This window comes from Osmerus eperlanus, chromosome 12, assembly GCF_963692335.1.
Source record: "Osmerus eperlanus chromosome 12, fOsmEpe2.1, whole genome shotgun sequence".
NCBI classification, from domain to species: Eukaryota; Metazoa; Chordata; class Actinopteri; order Osmeriformes; family Osmeridae; genus Osmerus; species Osmerus eperlanus.
The window spans coordinates 10,002,676-10,028,345 of record NC_085029.1 but is presented as its reverse complement, the minus strand read 5'-3'; the positions used below and the strand labels follow the sequence as shown (position 1 = coordinate 10,028,345).

The 25,670-nt window shown below is 44.9% G+C and overlaps 2 protein-coding genes across 3 annotated transcripts; one reads left to right on the top strand and one right to left on the bottom strand.

The window, feature by feature from the left end:
- The first annotated feature begins 65 nt into the window (after positions 1-65).
- On the top strand, positions 66-19,383 carry nrap (nebulin-related anchoring protein). Of its 2 annotated transcripts, none has more exons than XM_062474608.1 (43): positions 66-285; positions 721-815; positions 1,007-1,094; positions 2,491-2,595; positions 2,698-2,799; positions 3,090-3,197; positions 3,522-3,626; positions 3,902-4,009; positions 4,240-4,347; positions 4,631-4,738; positions 5,563-5,679; positions 6,495-6,599; positions 7,021-7,128; positions 7,330-7,443; positions 7,651-7,749; positions 7,980-8,084; positions 8,249-8,356; positions 8,578-8,685; positions 8,860-9,057; positions 9,650-9,754; positions 9,899-9,997; positions 10,086-10,190; positions 10,339-10,446; positions 10,577-10,734; positions 11,049-11,202; positions 11,580-11,684; positions 12,516-12,614; positions 12,870-12,974; positions 13,191-13,298; positions 13,587-13,700; positions 14,060-14,257; positions 14,404-14,508; positions 14,657-14,755; positions 14,856-14,960; positions 15,116-15,223; positions 15,482-15,793; positions 16,141-16,245; positions 16,329-16,427; positions 16,649-16,756; positions 16,920-17,027; positions 17,328-17,639; positions 17,832-17,987; positions 18,231-19,383. In XM_062474608.1, the coding sequence occupies exons 1-43, from the start codon at positions 220-222 to the stop codon at positions 18,528-18,530; spliced, it is 5,430 nt and encodes a 1,809-aa protein (XP_062330592.1). In that variant the 5' UTR covers positions 66-219; the 3' UTR covers positions 18,531-19,383. The 2 variants fall into 2 exon arrangements, with proteins under 2 accessions (XP_062330592.1, XP_062330591.1); XM_062474607.1 differs by having other exon boundaries at positions 2,695-2,799.
- On the bottom strand, positions 19,020-25,047 carry habp2 (hyaluronan binding protein 2). The gene is made up of 13 exons (XM_062474638.1): positions 24,915-25,047; positions 24,766-24,784; positions 24,301-24,387; positions 24,083-24,190; positions 23,591-23,707; positions 23,116-23,232; positions 22,381-22,552; positions 22,160-22,254; positions 21,790-22,054; positions 21,283-21,425; positions 20,952-21,086; positions 20,153-20,298; positions 19,020-19,801 (listed from the first exon to the last, which is right to left on the bottom strand). The coding sequence occupies exons 1-13, from the start codon at positions 24,972-24,974 to the stop codon at positions 19,643-19,645; spliced, it is 1,623 nt and encodes a 540-aa protein (XP_062330622.1). The 5' UTR covers positions 24,975-25,047; the 3' UTR covers positions 19,020-19,642.
- Between the last annotated feature and the right edge of the window lie 623 nt (positions 25,048-25,670).

Genomic DNA, 25,670 nt, shown 5'->3' with positions numbered 1-25,670 from the left:
GGGTTGGACCTGGGGTTCTGGTGACATGTAAGTGACTGTGTGTCACAGTGGAGAGTTAAGTTTATCACAAGCAGAGAGGCACCACTACGTACGTCTGGGAGCCCCCGGCCTCCTCCCTCCACTTCTACCTGGGTCATCCTTCTGTTTTCGGGCTACTTTTACAGCTTTCCTGCTCCTACCAGTTGCCTTTTCCCCCCGAGGGCTCTGTGGAAAGGAAACATGCAGTCCTGCGCTAGGTGTGGGTTTGTGGTGTACCCAGCAGAGAAGATCAATTGTATTGATCAGGTGAGAGAAAAAGTTCCTTCCTTTATAAAATGAACATGCATGTACGTGTTGCTGTAAAAGTTGATGTTTTTAGTATCAATGTTTCAATTGAATAGCTATTGTGTCTGTTTCAACACAAATGTGAGTATACTGTGTACTCTACCTGTGCTTGGCACAAACCTATAATTTCCCACAGGAAAAGTAACATTTTGGGCACTGGACAGATGAGCGATATGCTGCAAATTTGATCTAAAACTATCCAGGTTTCATCTGTGAGGTTGACTCATGGGTGATGATGGAATCTCAAAACATTGGGCCTTATTATCTCCCTGACTGTGTCCCTTTATGAGTTAGCTGCTGAATTCGATTTAGGTAGAATTTCCCAATGGTTTAGAACTATACATATGATACTTTGAATGTTTTTCTAAATGGATAAGGTACGTTTCCTCCATGTAGAACTGGCACAAAGCCTGCTTTCACTGCGATGTCTGTAAGACCACGCTCACCGCAAAGAACTTTGTCAGCCACAAGAAGCGCCCATACTGCTCTGTGTGAGTACAGATGACATGTTGTCTGGATAGATGTCTGTCATTTTTACAGTTTACGTTTATTTTGAGTAAGACTACAGTTAGCATTCTTAGTGTTGGTGTTCGCTTGTGGGTAACCCTGTTGAAAATAGGGATGTTACAGTTTAATACTAAAGCGTACCTAAATGTCGACCTTTCACCTTTGGACCTCTTAGACACAATCCAAGGAACAATAACTTTACCAGCGTCTATGAGACCCCCGTCAACATCAATGCCAAGAAGCAAAGCACAGCCAGCAGTGAGGTAAGGGAATCCTGATGTCACAGACAACGTACTGGACAGGACATGAGTCTAGAACTTTCTATACCCTGTTTACTTGAGTTTGTCATTGTGTGCGGTCACACATGTAGCCTAACTGTCGTCATCTACTATTATGGTAGTATGACTTAATTATCTGCTTGGTTATTTTATGAGCATCATGTTACTCATTTGGATGGTTCTAACCGTCTTGGATTGAGGGACATTGTATGGATATTGTGTTAGCATTGCAATCTTGTTCAAAACACACATTAACAGGTCAAGTTAATGTATAGTGGGCCTTTATTAAAATGTAAATATACATACATATATACGATACGTACATATAACAGGAATGCTGGTATACATGACATCCATGACATACTTGTAAAAAAGCGCCCATGCCTACTTAATGAGTAAAATAGAGGTGTACAAGCCTGGTTTCCAGGGCTCTGGGCCCATGGTGACTGCACAGGTCTGGAATGGAGAGTGCGACTCTGGCTATTTCGGTGGCTGTGACAGAGACACCCCTCGCTGGCCCGGTTTTACGCTTCGGGAGGTTAAAATTATATCCCAGGAAAAAACAGCCTCACCTCCCTTCCTCTCCCTCGCCCTTAGAACGGCACCTGTCTCTGTCTGTCAGTCTGTCTTCTTTCCATACGTCTGTCCGACTGTTTCGCCTTTGCTGACAAGCTGACACAAACTACTGCTAACAAACCCAACACTTTATAAGAACATGACAACTAGATGTCATTTCAAGTGGGTCTTCTGTATTTCATACTTGAAAGAACTTTCTTTTGATTACGTTGGTATGTAGCCTTGCAAAGTTACAGTAGCCTCCATGTCCATATGTAGTATCCATACATGACACTATACATTGACTAATTGGTCAGACCAACCGGATTGAACTTCTTAACCCCATGCTGTGCTGTGAAAGATATCCAAAAATAACACTTTACTTCCCTCTAATGAGGTGTCGTCTTCTTGAAAACACCTCAAGAGTATCATATATCAGCTTCATACTTTTCTTTCAAAATGTTGGCGTTTATATAATGTAATGGGTAGTTGGGAATATTAATGCAGCCTACACATGCTTGTGTGATAGATGATAGATTCGGTTGATACTTCTTTTAAGCACAGCACTTTTAGAATGATTGTATACTCCTGCTCTGTGCGGGTTCCAGTAATGCCATGATAGACTTAGAAGAGAAATATCAGGCTAAATTAGGCCGGTTATTAATAACTGCATTCTAATATGACCCTCTAATCTCGAACATGGGAGTTTTGGTTGTCCGCTTGTGTGTGTGTATGGTGCTTGCGTATAGTACATGGAGTGTTGATTCAGGGCAGGTGCCAATGTACATAGCGAACTCTTTGGTCTCACTCCTTCTGTATATTTCAGCTGAAGTACCGCGAGGACGGAGAGCGGTACATGTCCACCTTCCACTATGACATGAGGTCCATGGAGCTGGAGAAGGCTCGCATATCCAGTCAGTTGGCGAGCCAGGTGAGCTTCCTCCAGGTGTACACAGGATATCTGGATGGACTTCCCTTCCCGCCCTCCCTCCCATCCGCCTGACCCATGTCCCCATGCTGTCATCCCCAGCAGGCCTACCAGGCTGAGTTTGCTGAGCAGCAGACCTGGTATTCTGGCACAGTCACCAACCAGGAGATGGTGACAATGTCCCAGACACAGAAGAGCAGCAGCGATGTGAGAATCTTCAAATAAGTTGGGACAACAATAACAGAGGGTCGACTTGGCTGTGTCCAGAATAGACTGTTACACCTTGTCCATTCATCCAGAAATAACATAGTATTATTTTTGTATTCTACAAGTGTATTTGTACACCATTTTGGCTTAGAGTGCTGTACATGTCAAATGATTGAGAATAGTAGGTGTGAGAATGATTCTCATGTCCCTTACCACATCAACATTTTAGTCAGGATAGGAAAGGGTGTCATCAAGCGTGTGAGACTTGTGCCCGTTCTGGTGATTGACAGGTGAAGTACACTGAGGAATATGAGGAGTCTTCAGGAAAGGGCAGCTTCCCTGCCATGATCACCCCAGCATACAAGCTCGCCCAAAAAGCCAGCGCCTTAGCTAGCAGTGTAAGTCAATCTTCTTGCAAAAGTATCCTTCTGTAACTTGTACCTTTCTTATATATTTACCCACTGGTAAATGGTTCTGGAGGTTATGTGAAGCTTGTGACATAGAGTTTGTGTTTTCGTGTCGTTATTTCGGTCACCGTTTTGTCACCCCGTCGGCATGACAGTGTCTTGACCCAAGGTGTTCCCCACTCTTTGTGTCCAAACAGTAGTAGATCATAAAATAACGCTAGCTGTCACAGTTATGTATAACCCCAGTCTGGCTGTAGGGGCTTGGTGGTCTTTCATAGATCATAACAGTCTTCATGAATGTATTGTATGATTTAGCTGGAGTACAAAAAAGGACATGAGGAAAGAGTGTCAAAGTATACCATGGTTGCTGACCCCCCAGAGGTGCTCCTGGCTAAGAAGCAGGGACAGATCACCAGTGATGTAAGCCTCCTACACCTTAGTACACTACCTTAGAACACTCACCTTTGTACACTCACATTATTACAAGTAAACGATTGATTTAAACAATTCACAAATTGATTTACTTTGTACTTTGTACTTTTTATATTTACTTAAGAGATTGGATTAGTTAACTCGTTTGATGTCATCAGTTTCCACAAATGTTTTGAGTGTACCCCATTTGACAGTGTACCAATGAACAAGAACATTGATTTATTTGCTGTTTCATCTGTTTTTGTGCCTGTGTCCCGTCCCAGTTTGCCTACACTGAGGAATATGAACAGCAGAGGGGTAAAGGCAGTTTCCCTGCCCATCTCACCCCAGGGTACCAAGTGTCCAAGAAAGCCACTGAGATGGCCAGTGATGTGAGTAGTGGAGATGCACAAGCAAAACCCATTTAATTATTTAACACGCAAGCTGCATGCAATCAGAAAGTTACACACACACACACACACACACACACATACACGTGTGTGGCATACATAGACATACTAAACTTGGCTAAAAGAGACACACAAAATGACATAAAGCCAGTTTATAAACATGTGCACGCACACACACACAGTGATAAATGGCTATTCTGCTGGTCTCCCAGGTCAAGTACCGTCAGATGTACGAGCAGGAGGTCAAAGGTAAAGCCAGCACAGAGGCCGGAGCTGCCGAAGTGGCTTTCGCCAAGGAGAACGCCGAGAACTTCAGCAAGGTGAGGAACAGACGTGTCTGAGAACAACCGTCTCCTAGACGACAGAGTTAGAGATAGTTATCGACCATAGTTATCATTAGAAATAACAATGACCACAATGATAATGTCTTAGTTTAGACACTTTTATCAAAGGCAACATATATAGGGGTATTTGAACCTACAGCTTCTTGAACTGCAGTGAAATGCTTTAGCCTCTCTGCTGTACCTACCTACAGCCTACAGACCAACCGAAGAAACCCAGATATGTGCATGATAATAGATGTTCTTATTTTTCCTACTACAGATTTCCTACACTGAAGACTATGAACAGCAAAGAGGAAAGGGCAGTTTCCCAGCTATGATCACTCCTGCCTACCAGCTAGCTAAGAAGGCCCAGGCTCATGCCAGCGATGTGAGTAACAGTTGTTCTAACTAGTTATTGTTCTGACTATTGCCTCTGTTGGATGTTGTGTTCATTGACATTCGACCCTGTCAATATTTTATCACAAAGTGGATACAACGTAGAGCCCTTTACATACACGTGTGAAAGGCTATACAGTAAACTGTATTTACTGTAGAAAAGTCTGAACATGTTCAATCAACATATTTTGCTGTACAGTCCCAAAAGATGGTTTGATAACTGAGGAACTATTGAATGGAGACTAGATGTCAAAAAAACAAACATTGATTGGCTACCTTCATCCATCACCCCTGTCTGTTGTCGCCGGGCAGAATGTGGGTCTATGGTCAGGGATGAGTAGCGTTCCTGTCCCTCTTCCCTGGAATCCAATGTTGTCACTCCACAAACCCCTCACAGACCAAATTAGAACATCTTTGTGTGAGCACATAGTGTGTTTCTCCTCAACCTTCATTCTCAGACTGAAATGTGCGAGGGTGTGTGAGTTCCCTTTGCATTGCGTGTGACCGCGCTCCAACGTTCTGTGTGTGTGTGTTTAGGTGCATGCATGTGAGTGTGTTTACAGAGCGTGTGCAACGGTTGGCCCTTGGATGCATGTGTCCATATGTGTTTCTGTGTGTGCGACGCAACATGGTATGTATGTAAGGATATTACTGCGTACAGAGCGTAACACAATACGTGTGTGTAGGTGGGTCCGCGCCCGTGGACTCTTTTGGCATGCATGCGCTCAGCCCATCGCTATGCCACCTGACCGATGGGCATGTTTGGATTGTGTTCTTCCCCGTTTAATCTCTCTGTCCCCTTTTTTAACCTCCCAGCTGAAATATAAGAAGGACCTGAGGAAGATGAAGGGCTCGTCCCATTTCCACAGCCTGACCTCAGAGGACAACCTGGCGTTGAAGAACGCGCGCAAAATCAACAAGATCGTCAGCGAGGTGAGGTGGAGGTCAGCAGTTGATGGTCCGGGCTGCTCTGTATCACACAGCGTGTTCTCAGCCTTTGAATGTTAAGTAGATTTAGTCATTCCGAAAATATGCGGTATGTCTGCGTCGCTACAGTACAGGTCCTATGCAGAGTAGGTCTGTGTGTGTTTGTGTGTTTGTGTGTAATGAAAACCAGACAGTCACATCTTTGGACAGACACAAAGCCGCCACACCTGAATTCTCGACATCTTTAACGTCTGTGGTGGGTGAGCTTAGCTTGGCTTTTAACCAAGGGCAGAGCGCTAAAGAGCTATCCATACTTTGAAAGATGTTAGCTTTAGCATCTATTTCTGCAGCATTTCTCCCCTTACAAATCACACAGACAAATCTTTCTGTCATCCCGCTGTTGCTCTGTGAGGTCAAAAGGTCACAGAGGGATAGACACAGGGGTAGACACAGGGGTAGACACAGACGGACTGACATCATCTGAGGTGTTGAGCGATGTGTCTGCTTGATGGTGCTGCAGCACTGATGTAGCCAGTGTGTGACACGCAAAAGGAGGAGGGGGATTTATTTGTAGTCACAAGCCTCCTCACAGCAAGTGTTCATTTAACACCAGGAGCATTCATGAGGATGAGAGTGGACCATTAAAAACACTCAATGAGTAAAATGAACACTCCCGGTGTTAAACAAACACTCCGAAATGCACTCTGTACCCTTCATGTTATCTAAGAACGACAGTTATTTTTCGGGACATTTATCTGTTCTTTATGGCAGCTGCCAGAATACGTAACACTCTGTTTTTGTCTCTTGTCTCCACCTGACAGGTGGAGTATAAGAAGGACCTTGAGAACGCCAAAGGCCACAGCATCAACTACTGCGACACACCGCAGTTCAAGAGCTCGAGCAAGATGGCCAAGTTCACCAGCGACGTATGTGGCGCACGAGTGGCACGGTCATGTAAAGCAGAGTAGCTTGTTTATTCCATTTATAAGTAGTGTCACCATGCAGGGGAACCGAATACGCTCACAGCACAGGTGTCGCATGTACACACAGTTCAACTTATGTCAATCAAACATGATCATGTATGAAGATTATGAATGTACACACGTCCTGGACATTGGTATTTAGACCCAGATATTTCAAGTCAAGGAAATGTCAAGAAAAGGAAATCTCATTGATGGTATGTGTGTGTGTGTGAAGACTGGTGTACCAGCCAAGTACTGTAGCAATACAACTGGCTGACTTGTTGACACAATTGAAACTCTTTCTACCGATCTCAGGGACCGACTTACCTTCCTAAGAAACCCAGTATGTGTAGTTGTCCCACAAGTTCATCTCCTCCTTTAACAGAACAAGTACAAGGAGAAGTACACCAACCACATGAAGGGTCATTATGAAGGTTCCGGGATGGACAAGAACACAATGCACGCTATGAAAGTCAGGAAGCTGGCCAGCAACGTAAGACTCTTTTCTCACCCACACATGCAACCACGGTGTCCATGACTGATCCTCAGCATGGTGCACTCATGGATTGAAGTCTGATTCGAGAAACCATACTTCTGACTTTTTTATTATCAACACTTTGTATCATCAACTCTTCATTCGTTAACGTCTGAACAAGTCCATTCTTCACCATAGTAGTGTTGCTGTACCTTCCAGATTGCCTATAAGCAGGGCTACGAGCAGGAGAAGACGGAGGTGGGGGAATACAACTACCCAGCCACCAGCACACCAGCCTACCAGAGCCAGCGCAAACTGGATCCCCTCAAGGACGTACGTGTGGAGCCCTCCAGCACACTCCCCTCACCCTGCTTGTGACACAGCCCGATGGACCGCGCTATTGTCACCAAGCCTCTTATTGTGTCCAGTCTTGGAGCGTCTACCGCCACTGAAAATATGTGACACTTCCAAATGAAGGTTGTGGTTGTGCGTGATTCAAACCTGTGTGTTTTGAAGTGCTGTTGTATCTTCCCCATGCAGAAGAACTACAGGCAGCATATTGACCAGGTCAAGCACAGCTCTGTAACAGACACTCCAGACATCGTCCAGGCCAGGATCAATGCTCAGCAGCTCAGCAACGTGAGCACACGCCTGCCAAGCTGGGTTCAGAGAACATGCTATTTGTAGATGCACGTTTATTATCTCTGTTCAGCTGCAGCTTTTAACATCGCCGCCAAAGACGACAAACAGCTGACACCTGACAACAGTAGAGCTTAGTAGCTGCAGTAGGTGTTGTGGCTTCGCTACTGACTGCGACACTGTGTGTGTGTGTGTGTGTGTGTGTGTGTGTGTGTGTTCCAATGCTGTAGCTGAACTACAGAGCAGACTATGAGAAGACCAAACACCAATACACCTTATCCCAAGACCTGCCCCAGATCGTAAAAGCCAAGGCCAATGCTGAACTGTGCAGTGATGTTAGTGAACACACACAAACGCACGGGCATACACACACTCTGATCTTGCTACAGACAGTACATGTACACACACTTGGGGACTTCTCACACACACTCACTTTACACACTCACTTTACACACACACTCTATTGTTTAAAATAAAGTGTACCATACTGTGATTCCAGATCAAATATAAAGAAGACTGGGAGAAGACCAAGTCCATAGCATGTGACATTGGTCTGGAGACCCTGAATGTCAAAGCTGCCAAAGCTTCCCGGGACCTGGCCAGTGATGTAAGCTCTATGCACACACACACGCACACACGCACGCACAGACACATGCATGCAGACACACGTCCATAAAAAACTCAATAACAATGCTTACAAGACACTCCTTTCTTCTCTCATGACTTCAAATACTGTATGAGTTTAGGATGAATAATTGCAAATAGATTGAACCACATTCTGTCCAATTCCGGATGATAAGATTTGAATGGGTGGACGGTGTGTTGCAGATTAAATACAAAGAGTCCTTTAGGAAGAACAAGGACAAGGCGATAGGGGTCAACGTGAGTGACTCCAAGACCCTGCACTCTCTCCAGGTGGCCAAGATGAGCAGTGAGGTAAAGATCATTCAAACACAATGTTTGGCCTGCTCAAGTCCAACAAAAAACATTTAAACAGACAGCACAGCGATCACCTAGCAGTGAAAAATCGATATTTCCGTCACACCCACACCACACAAACACCACTAACATGTTCCTGACCCCTTTTCCCCCCCTATGCTCTCTCTCCAGATTGCGTACAAGAAGGGCTCCAAGGAGAGCCAGTCTCAGTACAGCCTGCCCCTGGACATGGTGAACCTGAGCCATGCCAAGAAGGCCCAGGCCCTGGCCAGCGACCTGGAATACAGGAAGAGGCTCCATGACTACACCACTATGCCTGACGACATGAAGGTCCTGCAGGCCAAGAAAGCCTACGACATGCAGAGTGAGGTGAGGGGAGGCACTGAGCCCCAACCACCACCAGTCCCTTTCATACAGCCCTGCTTCACTGTTGAAGCACAGAAAGAATAACGAAGCACATTTAAATCCCAGGGTGAATGACTTAACCCTCCAAACAAAGCATATATATGTTATATGTTATGTTAATATGTTATTACTTAAAAAACGTAATAAGGTGGTTGTGGGTGGTTAGAGGCAAAGAAAAAACGTAGCCTTGTACATTCATTCATATCTCTTCAAATTGGACAACTGGATTACTGAATAAAACCTTGATATTTCCTGTACTGTATGATTTAAATTGAATTACATTTGGGACTGTAGGGTTTGAGAAAGAGAGGATTAAGAAGAAAATCTATTTGGAGTGTTGAATACATCATTAACTTGGACTTTTAATAGATAGGAATATGAGAGTTAGACATAAAGTAATAGTTTGGTCTTCACTTTCATTCATATTCATCTACTGTACCAAAAACAATCCACTGACACTGTTTTGAGGACATACAACAATGTGTTTTAAAAAATCAGCTCAACAGTTGTTGCCAATTAAACATAGTATGTAACCAAATTGTATTTGTCATCTCAGAACCAGTACCGGTCTGACCTAAACTGGATGAAAGGAGTGGGCTGGGAGGCAGATGGCTGTCTGGACATCACCCAGGCCAAGAAGGCTGGAGACCTTCTCAGTGATGTCAGTATCTCTGGAGTAGACTTACTCTGTGTGTGTTTGTGTATTACACATCAGTTTGCTTGAGTGACTTTGCAGTGTCTTTCAAGTGTTTTAGTTCACTTGTTTTGTTTGGGTAAAGAAACTCACATATGTCTCCCCTCACAGCAAAAGTATCGTCAGAAGGTCGACAGGGTCAAATTCACCCAGGTTGCAGACACGCCTTCCATCAAACATGCCAAGAAGAGCCAGGAGCTGCAGAGCAAGGTGACGCCTCTCCTCATTGGCTGCTGCCGATTCTCAATCACGCAGGTCCTTTCTTTTGCTGTATCTTATTGGTCGTTTCTCCCGTCAGTCGGCGTACAAGGCAGATACGGAGCAGACGATGCACCAGTACACCATGACTAAGGACGAGCCTGTCTTCAAGCAGGCCAAGGCCAACGCAGACCTGCTCAGTGCGGTAAGGTCTCGCCAGGGAAGAAACCATAGCAGCTTTCATTGGCTTGATATGACACTTGGGGCACATTTATCGACCTGCAGTTAAGCACTCTAACCTCTGAGCTGTACCCTCGTCTCGCGTCATTAGCCGTCTCCTGTGTATGTTTCAGAAAGTGTACAAGGGCCTCTGGGAGCAGCAGAGGGAGAAGGGCTTCGAGCTGCACATGGACTCCCTGTCCATCCTCACGGCCAAAGCCAAGACAGACCTCGCCAGTAACGTGAGTGACCCCCACCGGCCATCCGTCGGCGTGACATCATCCTCTACCGCATATTCTTCCACGGCGAACGGCGTGCATTTGACTTATTTGAAAGACAACCAGAATTGAGGTGGCGGCGTTTCGTCCCCAGGTCAAGTACAAGGAGAAGTACGAGAAGACCAAGGGGAAGATGATCGGGGTGAAGACGGTCACAGACGACTCCCAGATGGCCCACTCTGCCCAGGCCACCAAGCTGCAGAGCGACCGCCGCTACAAGAAGGAGTACGAGGACAGCAAGGCCAAGTACAGGTGTGTGCGGCACGCGTTAGCGTCCATTTAACAGCTTTATGCCGGTTTCTTATGACGCTGTCAATTCTGGAGAAACGTATACAGGGAGAAAGAACACATTTGAACAACAAAACGGTTGATGTGTTTCTTCTGGAACCTAATGTGTTCTGATGACAGTCAATGGTCTATGTATTATCCGCCTACCTATATTAACAAACACCTATTGACTATTCACTATAAACACCATCCTCTGACAAATAACATACATTTGAGCAACGAGCCAACTCGAAAGGGTTTACAGTGAAGGGACATTCTAACGGATGGATCACTTTCAGTCACTCTCTGGACATGTTGAACCTGTCTCACGCTAAGAAGGCCCAGGACCTGGCCACTGAGACTAACTACAGAACCTTCCTGCACAAGTACACCACCCTGCCCTCTGACATGAGCGTGGCCTGGGCCAAGAAGGCCTATGGACTGCAGAGTGATGTAAGTGGAACATTGTGGAACTGCATTAACCAGCATGCAGCGAGGTTGTGGGAATTATCCTGTGGCAGTTCATTTCAAAGTGTCTGTGCTTAACATCAATACAGACTCCTTTTTTATCATCTTAAACTGCAACTCCATTCCATTCAAAACACTTTATTTGTCCTTAAGCGACAATTTGCAGGCATGTAGAGTAGTACAGTTAGTAACACAATACAGGAAACATTTAAAAAATACGAATAAAATCTGTAATAAAAATAAGTATAATGCCGTATACGCAGTAAACCTCAATTGATGGGTAGTTAGCTGTGGGAATATTTTCCAACATGATGTGAGATCAGGACAAAGGCAAACGTTTTGTTTTTGTTTTACATTCTCAGAAAAAGTACCGGTCGGATCTGAACTGGATGAAGGGGGCTGGATGGGAGGCCACTGGATGTCTGGATGTACAGCAGGCCAAGAAGGCTGGAGACATTGTCAGCGAGGTAGGCCCAACCTTTAACCCCCTAAATGAGAAAACACTGACCTCTCCTGGTCATCTAGGAGACCACACACCATTTACTTTGACCTTAATAGAACATAGAACAGTGAGTGCACACAGACCGCAGAATAAAGGATTTATGACAGTACGTTTTGATTTAATAACAGAATGGAAAGTTCATGTTGTCATATGATACTGTTGGTATGAAATCGCAAGCCACATCACAAGGCGTGAAAGTGGTACGCATCCTTGCGGAACGGTTGTATGCATTATTGCGTAAACCCCCTCTAAAAGTAGGCCACACAAATGTCCTAGTAACTAACAATCGCTACAAGTATGTCCCCTGTCTTTCTACACGCCTGCTACTAGTTCTTCTAACGGACCCTGCTGACCCACGGAACGACGACCTATTCATGGGATCCCCCTCATTATAGGTGGCTTTCCAGCATCACCCATGTCAGGACAACCATTCTTAGACATGGAGTTGAAATAGACCTGTCTGAAATAGATAGTGACAAGCACAGGGCTAGAGTTACTATCTTATAGGGAAGTGTTAGAGTGAATAGGAAATGCAAGCATTAACTAAATAAATAGATTCCAGTGTAAAATAAGTTGAAGCACTGGCAAGACCATTTTCTTGGGGATTGAACCTTGAACAACAGCATCTTCGAAGGCAGTAGTGTATATCCTGTCTTTCAATGTGAATAAGAGCAAGCTGATGCAGGATTGCAGTTCTCTATCTGTAACTGTCGAACTGTCGCCCTCTGCTGTGCTTAAGGTGGTACTTCACCACATGCAAAGCTTCTCAAGTACCACAATTGTTCTGCATTTCTAGAAAAAGTATCGTCAGCAAGCGAGTGGGCTGAAGTTCACCAGCGTGGAGAACACTCCAGAGATGGTGCAGGCCAAGCTCAGCAACAAGCTGGCCCTAGATGTAAGTTCATCTCTCCTTCAATGTCCTTTTAAGAGGAACAAGATACAAGGGCCTTTCTACTTATATATCTTACTACTTAAAGTCTCAATTGGGGTAATAAACTGGTTGTCATCATTGACAGTTACAATCACTTACATGTTTGGGGTAAATATTTTGTGAATCAACCGAAATACTGCTAAACATTTTTGTGAAAGATGTGAGATAGGATGGGGCTGTACAGTGACAGAAAGGTTTTGGGGTGCTTGCTGTGTGCAGAGGCTGTACAGGGAGAAGGGGGAGAACGTGAAGCACAACTACACTCTCAGCGGAGACCTACCCGAGCACGTGCAGGCCAGGATCAACGCCACGAACATCAGCGAGGTCAGGTCACACACACTGTCAAGATCTTAACGTCGACACTCTGATCGGTTGATGGTTAAGTGATTTCATTGTTTGTTGAATCCACTTCTGCTTCCTGTGTGTGTTCCAAATAAGCCACTCTTGTGGCTGTAGCTGTGGGGGTAACCCACAATCTGTTTCACTGAGCATTGCGTGTGTAGTGTGTTAACCATTGGTGTTATTTGCATGTGTTTGCAGACTCGCTACAAAGAATCTTGGACTAAAATCAGAGACGCGGGCTACAAACTGCGCTTGGATGCCATACCCTTCCAGTCTGCCAAGTCGTCTGGGGATATACTCAGCAATGTGGGTGTATTACTGTTTCAACAGCATTAATATCAATACTTCATTTTGTGTTATTGTTTCCAAGTCTTACTTTAGAGAGCAACATGGTGTGCAGAGATTCCAGCCAAACACTAGTATACAATAACTTCAATTTTACCAACTCAATAGTTAAAAATGTTTTTGTGCTTGGTTGGAATGAAAGCCTACCCTACACGTGGAAATGATAACTGTACCAAGAACTATCAGCAGTGAACTCCAAAGAGTGTTTTCTTGTTTTGTGAACATTCTGTGAAACGCAATTTGTTACAGCAAAAGTACAAGGAGCAGTTTGAAAAGACCAAGGGGAAGCTGATTGGACTGAAGGGATTGGAGGATGACCTCAACCTCTCCCACACTGTCAATGCCAGCAAACTGCAGAGCGATGTGAGTCATTCTGTACACTGGAAGCTTGTATGGGACTGTATCAGAACAGTTTGACATTGAAGAACACTCTTTGTGATGGGAGTGCATATGCGTAGTGCACTTGAGTGTTTCGACAGTACAGCATATAGTGAGGCACTCTTTTCCTTCTCTCCTCATCCCATCTCTCTCTTTCTCTTTCTCTTTCTCTCTCTCTGTCTCTCTCTCTTCCTCTCTCTCTCTCTCTCTCTCTCTCTCTCTCTCTCTCTCTCTCTCTCTCTCTCTCTCTCTCTCTCTCTCTCTCTCTCTCTCTCTCTCTCTCTCTCTCTCTCTCTCTCTCTCTCTCTGTCTCTCTCTCTCTCTCTCTCTCTTCCTCTCTTTAGATCAAGTACAAGCAGGACTCAGTGAAGAAGCACTCTCAGTTCCACCTGTCCATGGACATGCTGGAGGTGGCTCATGCCAAGAAGGCCCAGTCCCTGGCCAGCGAGCAGGACTACAGGCTCACCCTGCACCAGTACACCTCCCTGCCCGACGACATGAAAGTCCTGGAGGCCAAGAGAGCCTACCAGCTGCAGAGCGAGGTAGGAAAGGCAACCCTGGAATTCAGGGGTCAGGTTCAGGGGGCTGGAGAGTGACGAGTGTAAGTTTAGGTCATTAAGTGACGGTGTGACAGTGTTGGTTTTTATACTGACCCGAGTTTGTACTGTGTGTGTGTGTGTCTGTTCAGAAAGCGTATCGTTCTGATCTCAACTACCTCCGCGGGGCAGCCTGGATTGGCACTGGAGCCCTGCAGATCGAGGGCTCCAAGAGAGCCTCAGACCTCATCAGTGACGTAAGGCTGGCTCCCACGGGGCAGACTGGGGCCTTTATCTCCACCCCAGTTTACCCACCTACAGCATCATGCCGGGCCATGATGGTGACCCAGTACCACCTAGTCATGTCCTAAGTTTAACCATCTCCCTCTCTTGTGTGACCTGCAGAAGAAGTACCGCCAGCAGCCCTACAATTTCAAGCACACCTCTGTCGCGGACTCCCCAGATATGGTCCATGCCAAACTCAGCAACAAGCTCACCAATGAGGTGGGAGGCACAATACCAGATCAAACCGGTTAATGGTGCTCACCGCGTACCACGTTTGTTGCTTTCATGTTTGCTGATGATCTTCCTTCCTTGCTCGCAGCGTCTGTACAAGGAGAAGGGGGTGAACGACAGACACAACTACACCATCACCATGCAGAGACCAGAGCTGACACAGGCCAAGATCAATGCAGCGAACCTCAGTGAGGTACTGTGGCATTGCACATCACCACAGCTTCCTGTGCACCTGTCTCTGCACTGCTTCCTAAACACTTTGAGACAAAGGTGAACTGGGAATGGCATCACTAGTTATATTAGATGTTAGTGTTGACATGAAGAGCTGTTTCCTGTGTGTGTTACCAGGTGAAGTACAGAGAGTCTTGGCACACACTGAGGGCACAGGGCTACAAGCTGACCATGCAGGACATCCCTTTCCAAGCTGCCAAGAGCTCCACAGGAATCGCTAGTGATGTGAGTAAAGTTCTGTAGTGAAGAACAAAAACCGTATGAGCAGTATGAACTCGAAAAGACAGAACGTTTATGATATAAATGAACACTAAACCACTGTCAGCAGGATAAATAAAGTTTTGGATAAAATACATTTTGGATTATTTTTAACCGAAGTCCAGAATATTGATCCTAAACTTGCTCCAGGGGTGTTAGTGACCTTTTGTCACACTTTGTTGACTGACCATTTCTCACCCCCTCCCCTCCCGCCTCCCACCTCAGTACCAGTACAAACACAACCACGTCCTGGACCTGGGCAAACACATCGGAGCCCGCAGCATCCTGGACGACCCTCGTCTCCTCCACTGCATGCAGATGGGCCGTCTGCAGAGCAACCAGGAGTACCGCAAGGACGCCTTGACCACCAGTGGCCAGTACCACCTGACCCAGGACATGATTCACCTTGTGACTGCCAAAAACGCCCAGGCCCTGGCCAGCGACCAGGACTACAAGACGACCCTCCACGAGTACACAGTGCTGCCTGACGACATGAAGGTCCAGTGGGCAAAGAAGGCCTACGACCTGCAGAGCGAGGTGAGGGAACGGTCGACCAGGGGAGGAGGGAGGGAGGGAGGGAGGGAAAGAGAGAGGGGGAGAGAGAGAGAGAGAGAGAGAGGGAGAGAGGGAGGGAGAGGGGGAGAGGGGGAGAGGGGGAGAGGGGGAGAGGGGGAGAGGAGGAGGGAGGGAGGGAGGGAGGGAGGGAGGGAGGGAGGGAGGAGAGGAGCAAATAGAGGTAAACGGATGGGCACCAAGGTCAAATACGAGCTGGTGAGCGGGGTCACACGTCACTTCCTGTAAAGGCTCAATATGGAGGATATGGGAACGATTCTCACACAAGTTCGAAGGCATGAATCAAAATGACGTTTCCCTCTGTTGAACAGAAACTATACAAGGCCGACCTGAACTTCATGAAGGGCGTTGCTTGGGACGGCGTAGGAGCGCCCCAGATGGAGTCTGCCAAGAAAGCTGGAGACCTCATCAGTGATGTAAGTACCAGGAGGTATCATGTAGAGCAGATATAGCGTATGTTGCGTGCATGCACTCATGAACCGCGGTGTTGATTTTGCAGAAGAAATATCGGCAGCTACCAGACAGGCTGAAGTTCACCTCTGTGGCAGATTCACCTGATATGGTCCATGCCAAAAACAGTTATCAACAGTGCAGCGAGGTACAGGGAATTACTTGATTTAATACACGTGATGAATGTGTGCTCTAAAGCTATTATAAGCCTCAAATAAAGATATAATTTATGATTTAATGCTGTTATGTTTGGAATTTAAATAAATGCTCTGTATAATGTGTTACATTTAGATATATTAGTTAGCTACAATCTAATTAGTAGATACTGTACCAGAAAACTAATACTGATGATTGTATGTTTGGCTCCAGAGATTGTACAAGTCTGCAAACACAGATGCCACGATGCACAAATACACTTTACATGCCGACGATCCGGACTTTGTACGAGCCAAGATCAATGCCCAACAGATAAGCAATGTAAGAGTTTACGCTCTCTAGTATCTAATGCAAAAAAAAAATGCAAAAATGCAAAAAGAGATTGCATCTCTCATTTGTCTGTCTGTGTGATATGTTTCTCATGTGTCTGTCTGTGTGATATGTTTCTCATGTGTCTGTCTGTGTGATATGTTTCCTCTTACAGAAAGCCTACAAAACATCTGGGGATCAGGTGCTGTCAGCTGGCTTTGACCTGAGGCTGGACGCCATTCCCTTCCAGACCGCTAAGGCTTCCAGGGAGATTGCCAGCGATGTGAGTATTCACAAAATAAACATTGCCATCTCCCAGTACAAGCTACAGATTGCCCTAGGTTTGGGCTATAGGCATAACTGTTATTTGTTTGCAAGGTACTATCCAGCTATTTTCCCCCTGAAAATCATATTTATTTCAACACGTTTTATTGTTGAGTGATACAGTATATGTAATATATAAATATATATATATATATATATATATATATATATATATATTAGCATTTCAGCATTTCAGTAAATAACTAACCCTATTAATTGTAACCTTTTACAACAACATTTGCCTGTTCCACTCCCACAGTTCCGCTACAAGGAGTCCTTCGCCAAGGAGAAGGGCCAGCAGGTGGGCCTGCTCAGCGTGGAGGACGACCCCAAGATGGTGCACTCTCTGGCAGCCAGCAAGCTCCAGAGCAACCTGGAATACAAGCGCCAGTCCAAGGAGGGGCGCTCCAACTACAAGATGCATGCAAACCAACCCCAGTTCCTGCAGGCCAAGAAGAGCCAGGCCCAGGCTAGCAACCTGTCCTACCGCCAGAAGCTCCACGACTACACCTGCGACGTCCAGCAGCTCGACGTCCAGCATGCCAAGCAGGCCTACAAGCTGCAGAGTGACGTGAGTGAATGCGTTGTTGAGGGAACAGGATGGCAGAACTTTTGATGATCTATCATATTACGTTTGTGATGTCAGTGTGGGTCCCATACGGTATTTCCCAGTGCGGTAGTAGCGATCTATAACTACTTATCTCCCTGTTTCAATGGTTCAATACTCTGCACCTTACTGACTTGTGGACGGTGTCTGTTGCAGGTGAACTACAAGTCCGACCTGAACTGGATCAGGGGCGTGGGCTGGACCCCCCCTGGCTCCCACAAGGTGGAGATGGCCCGGAGGGCGGCAGAGCTGGGCCTGGGGGAGGGTGTGACCGCGGACGAGGCCATCGCCCAGTACCAGCACATGATGATGGTGAGAGACACACTGGGCCCCTACTGTAGAGAAGTCAGGGTTAGATCCTTAGCCGTCAATCAACCAAAGGAACTCCAAATGTCCACAAACCTAGAATGCACATCTGGACCCTCAGTTAGCCTCAGCTAACATCAGTTAGCACTGTTGTTCCACATTAGCAATGGAGAGTGTTGGGAGCTGTGTGGTTCCCTTATTTACATCCCCCCACGTGTTTTAACTCCCTCGTGTGACCCCGCTCCCCAGCTCCAACACCAACAGCAGATGATGGAGCAGCAGTCTTCAGAGCAGGTGGAGACCGCCAAGCAGATCCAGCAGGGAGTCAACCTCGACGCCATGGAGATCCTCCACGTGAAGAGGAAGAAGACCTCCCAGATAGTGAAGAAGTCCACCACCACCTCCTCCTCTTCCTCCACCGTGGCGAGCACAGTCAGGAAGTCCGTGATGTCTTCCCACACCGCCTCGGCGATGGAGAACGCCGTCAAGACGTCCGCAACAAGCGAAGCTAGCGCGATCGAAAATGTCAAGCGTTTGGGAGAACATTAGAGCAACATTGAGAGAATGTTGAGAACCCTTCTCAGTCTTGTTTGAGCTGGTATCTGTGTGTTTACTGTGAATCATTTTACACGATTGATAATTACATTTATGGTCTCTTACAGTCCTCATGGTACAGTGGTACAAATAGTTTTTAGTGGCGCTTGTTGAAGCCCAAAGGAACAAAATCTGATTAGATATTGTATTTGACCACTAATCTACTGTAAAACACCATTGAATGTGAATCTCAAACATATCAGATAAACTCATAGAAATATCGGTTTTTATTAGGTGATTGGGGTGCAGAGTTGACAATAAAAGGTATAGAAACGGTATATATTTGAGGGAATTATGCATGTAAAAACAAGAAGGCATATGGAAGTTTCTGGAAAGGTGTGTGGTGAGATATGGCATAGAGAGAAGATGGTAAGTGGTTGGTGCTTCAATAAAGTGTGCTTTTTGCTTTGAGTATCCAGAAGGGAAGGAGGACTGAACAAAATATGTATTTAATCATTCATTTATTTTATATATCTTTATGAACAGACAGGTTGCAGGTTCAAGCATCATGAATAAGGTCTGGACAACGATTGATTCATTGTTGAACCAATAAGTAACTCTTATAAGGTATAGCTGTAAGACTGACAACCGTTAGGTCATTTTAGTCTGGTGCTGTATTTGGGCGCTCATATGAGAATACTTGTTGAGAACTATATTAAGGCGATATTAGATCTGTGTATTTGTCTGGCAGGTTCAGCTTTGTGAGAATGTACTGGTGCCTCTATGGTAAGAACTCAAAGCTGGACTGGGGGTAAAGGCTTGTTTTTGACATCCGAAAAATAAACGACTCGAGAGTCACTTCAATGTATTGGTATTGTAACTTTCATGGATTTGATCATTTAGCAGACGCTCTTATCCAGAGCGACTTACAGTAAGTACAGGGACATTCCCCCCGAGGCAAGTAGGGTGAAGTGCCTTGCCCAAGGACACAACGTCAGTTTGCATGACCGGGAATCGAACTGGCAACCTTCGGATTACCAGCCCGATTCCCTCACCGCTCAGCCACCTGACTCCCTTCATAAGAACAAACCGGAAAAGAGGTTCAATGTTTCTCGTGCTGAGCCCTCCTATGCTATTATCTTAGCAGCGATCCAGTCGACAAACTGCGTGACATCGGCGTACACGCCTGGCTTGTTCTTCTTCCCACAGCCGTCTCCCCAGCTCACCACTCCCGTCACATAATGGGTCCCGTTCTGCTCACACACCAGGGGGCCACCAGAGTCACCCTGGGGACCAAAGTTACACACACACACATTCTTTTACGTTATTTGCTATATCTTTCCGGCGGCCCTCCGCTGAAAAACGTTCTTCATAAATATACCAAAAGAAAACAGACTTCCAACAGAATTGCTCATATGCACTGGCCATCATGTTCTTGTGTTTTCAATAAGACACCATTGTAAGACTGTGTTACAGTGTAAGACTGTAACAGAAGTACCCTAGTTAGTGATTAGGGTCAGGGTTAGGTAGGCTATTATTCAAATTGAGGGATAACTCATTATGTACATAAAACCATAAAAAACACACACTTAAATACACTGCACACACACACACACACACTGTACACACACACACACCTGACATGAGTCCACTCCTCCCTTTAGGTTGCCAGCACAGAACATGCTGTTGTCTAAGACATTTCCGTAGACAGTAGGGTTCTTGCAGCGATCCTGGGAGATCAGGACCACACGTGCGTTCAGCAGCTGATTACTGCCATACTTCTCTGAGAGAGAGGGGGAGAGGGGGGAGCGAGGGGAGGGAGGGGAGAGAAAGCAGAAAATAAGGGAAAAGGACAATTAACATAGAAGATGCCTATTGAGGTGTAAGAGTCAGAGGTCAATTTAAAACCCCAATGAATCCAAATAGCGCCTTACACATGGAATCAACCAAAAATACCGTGACCCAAATAAATTCAGTAATTTCACAAACTAACCAACACTGTTCCTTATCCTTGGTGTAAAACAACTTAGAGACAGTCAAGTACAAATACGTTAGCGTTTTGTGTTCCAATGTAAATACGTGATTGAATAGGTGAGCTTTGAACATTTGAGATGTTTAAAATTCCTTCCTGCAAAAATGCTGTTAACACTAAACTAGACTTTTTATTCATACTGAGTATTTGAGTATGATTAAGCAACCTCTTTTAATTTCTCATCTTCTTTTTTTAGTAATCAATCTGGAATTGACTAGAACTAGTCCTTGGCTTGTATCCTGTTCCAACAGTAATATTCGAATATTGATAAATTGTTCAAATACACTATATATACACCCGTATACACATGATCGGGTTTGTGAACAGGTCAGGCATTTCCCCAAGGTAGGGAGAAATGAAATGGTCTTCTCGGCAGTGTTTGTCTGTGGACGTGAATGCTGTACTTGTCTCTGTGACTCCCCATCCTGAGATGACACACTCCGTCCCATCAGAAAACTTGTGGTTGGGCAGACAGGCCGTCTTCACAAAGCGAGTCTCTTTGGCACAGCGGCCGTTCATGCCCTTCAGTTTGAGAAGAGCTGAACAAGACAAAGACAAAACGTTTCTCTAGCATTCAGTTCACTCACTAACATCCTATTTAGATGGCAACAAATTACACAGTTATTTAGTGATAGTTGATGTTCTTTATGTTCTCAGAGCTCTCGGTAGAAAACACAATGTGTTCAGTCTTGTGTGGGCTGGGAAAAGGGGGATTGTTTGAATGACCGGACCCACCGATGTCGTTATATAGAGCAAACGTTTCCTCTCTGTATTTCTCGTGGATGATGGCTTTCTCCACATCAATGGTCTGGTCAAACTCCTCATCCTTCTCTATGTCCACTCCACCTAAGACCACCCTCATGGCACTGCCACCATTACTGGGAAACAATCACATGTACAGTAGATCTTGTTTAACCTGTCATGTTTGTATGTCCAATATCAACCAGATAAGAAAAATGTACTTCGAATGATGGAAGCCAGTCAGTGTTGAAACACACTGGACTTCTTAAAAGACTTGAACGATTGAACTGTGACAGAAAATAGCGTGCAGGTGCAGTACCAGTCAAAAGTTTGGACACATTTTCCCATTCAATGGCCAAAGTTTGACTGGTACTGTATTTCAAACTTCCCACTGCCGTTTTTCTAACACCTCATTCCAACTTCCCATGGCAAATTATTCTCACATAAAAGGATTCTGACATTGACATTATGACAAAATTGCCAATAGTTGATTGTACTGACATGCAGTGGGCAGCCGTGAGCACCCAGCAGGATTCAATAAGGATGCCTCCACATGTGTGGCTAAAGGACTGGGCTGAATCTTGACCGGGTCTTGTCTGCAGGGACACCTGCCAAGGATGGGCCCCAGGTTGAGACTTCATCCCCCCAAAGATCCTGGCCGTGCGGACGGGCTGGGGATTCCCACACTGGGAGAACTCTGCTGCAGGAGTAGGGCTTCCTGTGGCTGGGACATCTGTCTCATAGATGGTTATGGGGGTTGGTTGAACTGGGAGAGGAGAAGATTTAAAAAGGTAAAAGTAATTATTTGAGGAGCATGTAGGGTTTGTGTGTGTGTGTGTGTGTGTGTGTGTGTGGAGAGTTGGAGGGGTACCTGAGCCAGAGCAACTCCTCACATTGCAGTGGTCCCACCTGAGTTTGCCTCTTTTGTTGACAAAACACCAGGGTCTGGAATCTCCATCAGGGTTTCTGACAGGTAGATGGTAGAGTCATTCAAGCTTACGTGCAGCTACTGCACCCAGACAAACACAACTGTCCATCCGGGTGACATCTCCCACTTGCACACACATACACAAAGACGCTCAAAGGTCTCACCTGCAGTTGTTGTGTGGGCCGATACCATCAAAGTCCGGGTAGTCTGTGAAAGGGTCCCCTCCTTTCTCCAAGATGAAAAAGGAGTTCCAGTTGAGACAGTCCTCTCCTCCCTCTGTCTCACTCACAGTCCCCCGGTAGTTCTCCCCATCTTCCTGGTAACAGTCGTTGGGATCTGTGAACACGACGTACACAAGATTTGTCTCTTAAGATCAAAGAAATTGTGTGTGGGGTTTCGAATGAGGTCAATTTGAATTCTAGTTTACTAACTCCATAATACATAATACAAGAACATAACATACCTTTTTATGAAAGTTGTATTAGCAATACAACAACAATAAAGTGACAGAAATACCTTATGAGCTTCATATTTACAAGGTAATAAATAATAAACCCTTAAGGTATATTATTAGGTACCATCTTGGTACCATCTCGACTACTCTGTTCCAATAATGCCATCATCCAGACACTTGTTCACTCAGATTCTTACAATCTTAGCTCCTTCTGGAGGCACTATGTAAAAATGGCCTTCAAGAGGTAGCTTTTTTTTTTTTTTTGGGGGGGGGGGGGGGCAAGTTTAGTTTAGTTGACACGTATGTTAGGTAAATTATTTGAGCTGTTATGTGTTCTCCTTTTGTGTATGTGTCTGTATCTGTTATATATATATATATTGTAATATGGGCCAGGTGCCTGATTTAAGTAAATAAATATATTAGTTTTAGTATCATTTGTATTCACCAACTTGGCAGAACTTCCCGCTGTAGTTGCCTGGACAGTTGCAGCTGAAGGAGGCCCTGGTTCGGCCTTTTACACAGGAGCCTCCGTTGAGACAGGGGCTGGGTTTACAGGGAGACGCTAGCCAAACAAAACACATTTGCATGTCATGCTGTGAGGGAAAATCTGCTTCTCCATTGTTATAGTATGGAGACTCTTCAGATGACCAAAATATGTGGTATGAAAATAACATGATTCATTATAAACATAACACAAATAAAGCCTAAACTAAAGTATTTTCAGGGATGATTCTCTGTTGTACAGTAAGGGGGTCTATCAAGTCCGACCATGTCCTGATGTACTCAGAGCTAAAAAAAAAAAAAAAACAGATCTTGAATGCAACGAACGAATGATCCCAAACATATGAAACCTAAAGGAAGTCCATCAATACAGCGTCGAGTACAGCATCCTTGTGATGGTGTTCACGGCACACACTCACCTTTCCTGCAGGCAGGTGGCTTGTAGGGAGCTGTACACTTGCACTCGTAGAAAGGTGCAGTTTTGGTCATAAGACAGTCGCCACGGCCACACTTGGCATTCTTGCAAACGTTTTTTACTGAGGCCCAAAAACAAGAACAGCGACGTTCCTGTTTGTGCTCAAATACTGCTGCTACTTTATCTAGTGTGTGTAATATGTACAAAGATACATAGACATATTGTGGACAATGCTCAAGGTCAAGGACCAAAGTATATGTACTGTATGAAAGCATGTTGTGGCTTTACAACGGCCAGCACTATGCCAACAAATTGTTTTAATGGAATAGAGGAAATGCAAATCACGTGAAAACGCATTTTAGGTTTGCCATAAATAAATATAATAAATAAAAATCTAGTTTATCATAAAATAACTACATTTAGTCTACATTAAAAGGTTTACTCAACAATTTGAACCCACCAAAAAAAGAATGTAAAAAGTGTGGGGATATTTTACCTTTTGAACACTTCTTGCCTGTGTAGGGTTCAGGGCAGGAACATACAAAGCCGCCTTTGGCAGTATCACAACGACCCCCGTTGAGACATGGATTGGGATCACACTCATCTACATGTAAAAGATCAAGGGGGAATCAGATATTTCTGTGGTGAGTTAGACCTTGAGTCAGCATGTTAAGAGCAAACTAGTCATGTCACAACATGTCATTTTGTTCTTACCTTTGAGGTCAAAGAGATCATACAGCCAGTCATCTAAGACATCTGAGAAGCTCACATCTGTTGTTTCAGTGGGGGTTTCATATTCGTCTGGTGGGGAGAAGTCAGAGAATGAGCATCAGTTAATTTCTATATATTATTATTTTATTTTTTTCATGCTTTATTGGACAGTTTTTTTTAGTTAAGTGAGAGAGAAAAGGCAAGGAGAGAGAGGGGAAAACATGCAGCAAAGGGCCAAGGCCGGATTCGAACCCAGGTCACTGTGGTATGGCCTCAGCCTACATGGTACTACCCAGGGACCTACCTCGGCACCCCGTTCTACCATGTTTGAACCCCACAGTGGAAGTTGCCTTTCGTGTTTAACTTCACACGGAAAGCTTTTATGTAAATCTACATTTCAACAACATAGTTCCAGCAGAGGTTGAGGACCTCTTACCAACGAGACAGCAACAGGGAAAGTATGCTTACAATAGTAATCCTCCGTGTCCTGGAAACAAAACAAAGGACCAATGAAACACAGAGCTCCATCTCCTCCAAACACAATGCATATTGAAATATATACAATTTTATGGTTTGTCAGGGTATCTCCGGTCTAAAAGCAGATGTGGAGTACTTACATACTGTCCATGTGCAGCCAACACACAGAAGGTTAGGAGTAAAACCACAGGAGACACCATGATGCTGTGAGTCCTGGAAAGCACCAGAGCACCGCAGACCCAGTGCAACACTGTGCATTCATGCACCGTGGGATTGTTATAACAACCTTCCACATACCTGTCAATCATTATCACAATCGATCACTGGCTTGATTGACCAACCTGTTAACCATCTGCTAAATTGATTGACTTAACGCTTCTCAACACTTCCCCCCTTGATGTTCAAATATGTTTTGATGTCTTGCATCACTGTCGTAGAATAATTAGTAATGACAATTGAATCCTTTGTTTCTTCTTGCATGGTCACCCAGAGTTCTGGGAAGGCCGTTTGAACACGATTACAAAACTAAAACATAACCTGAAACTGCTATATAATGTCTATCTAACTTAAAAACATTTGTATTATGCTTTGTTGTAACATAACATGTCAGGGAACAGGAATCTCCGCTCCAAATTTTGATTGACAGCCGTCAGACCGTGTTTACTCCCTTCTTTTCAACCATTGGATAGGATTTAAAAACAGCTGTTGTAGGCTATTTACTTCTGATGAGGCGATGTAAAATTGTTGAAAAACTACGCCGCAAAGAGAATAAATAAAAAGGCAAAAGAACGCATGTATGTTTCTTAATATGATAAATAAAACTAACAGACTGATGAAAATGCGGGACATTTTCTCAATATGCGACGGGCGGGACAAGGGGTGAAAATGCTGTGCGG

Coding starts and splice junctions, on each gene's coding strand:
- nrap (XM_062474607.1), top strand. CDS start 220: ATGCAGTCCTGCGCTAGGTGTGGGTTTGTGGTGTACCCAGCAGAGAAG. Junction 4,010..4,239: donor CCACTGAGATGGCCAGTGAT/GTGAGTAGTGGA, acceptor CTGGTCTCCCAG/GTCAAGTACCGTCAGATGTA. Junction 16,757..16,919: donor ATGCCCAACAGATAAGCAAT/GTAAGAGTTTAC, acceptor TTCCTCTTACAG/AAAGCCTACAAAACATCTGG.
- habp2 (XM_062474638.1), bottom strand. CDS start 24,974: ATGGTGTCTCCTGTGGTTTTACTCCTAACCTTCTGTGTGTTGGCTGCA. Junction 22,255..22,380: donor GGCCCACACAACAACTGCAG/GTGAGACCTTTG, acceptor TCTACCTGTCAG/AAACCCTGATGGAGATTCCA. Junction 20,299..20,951: donor ATGGGGAGTCACAGAGACAA/GTACAGCATTCA, acceptor CCTCTCTCTCAG/AGAAGTATGGCAGTAATCAG.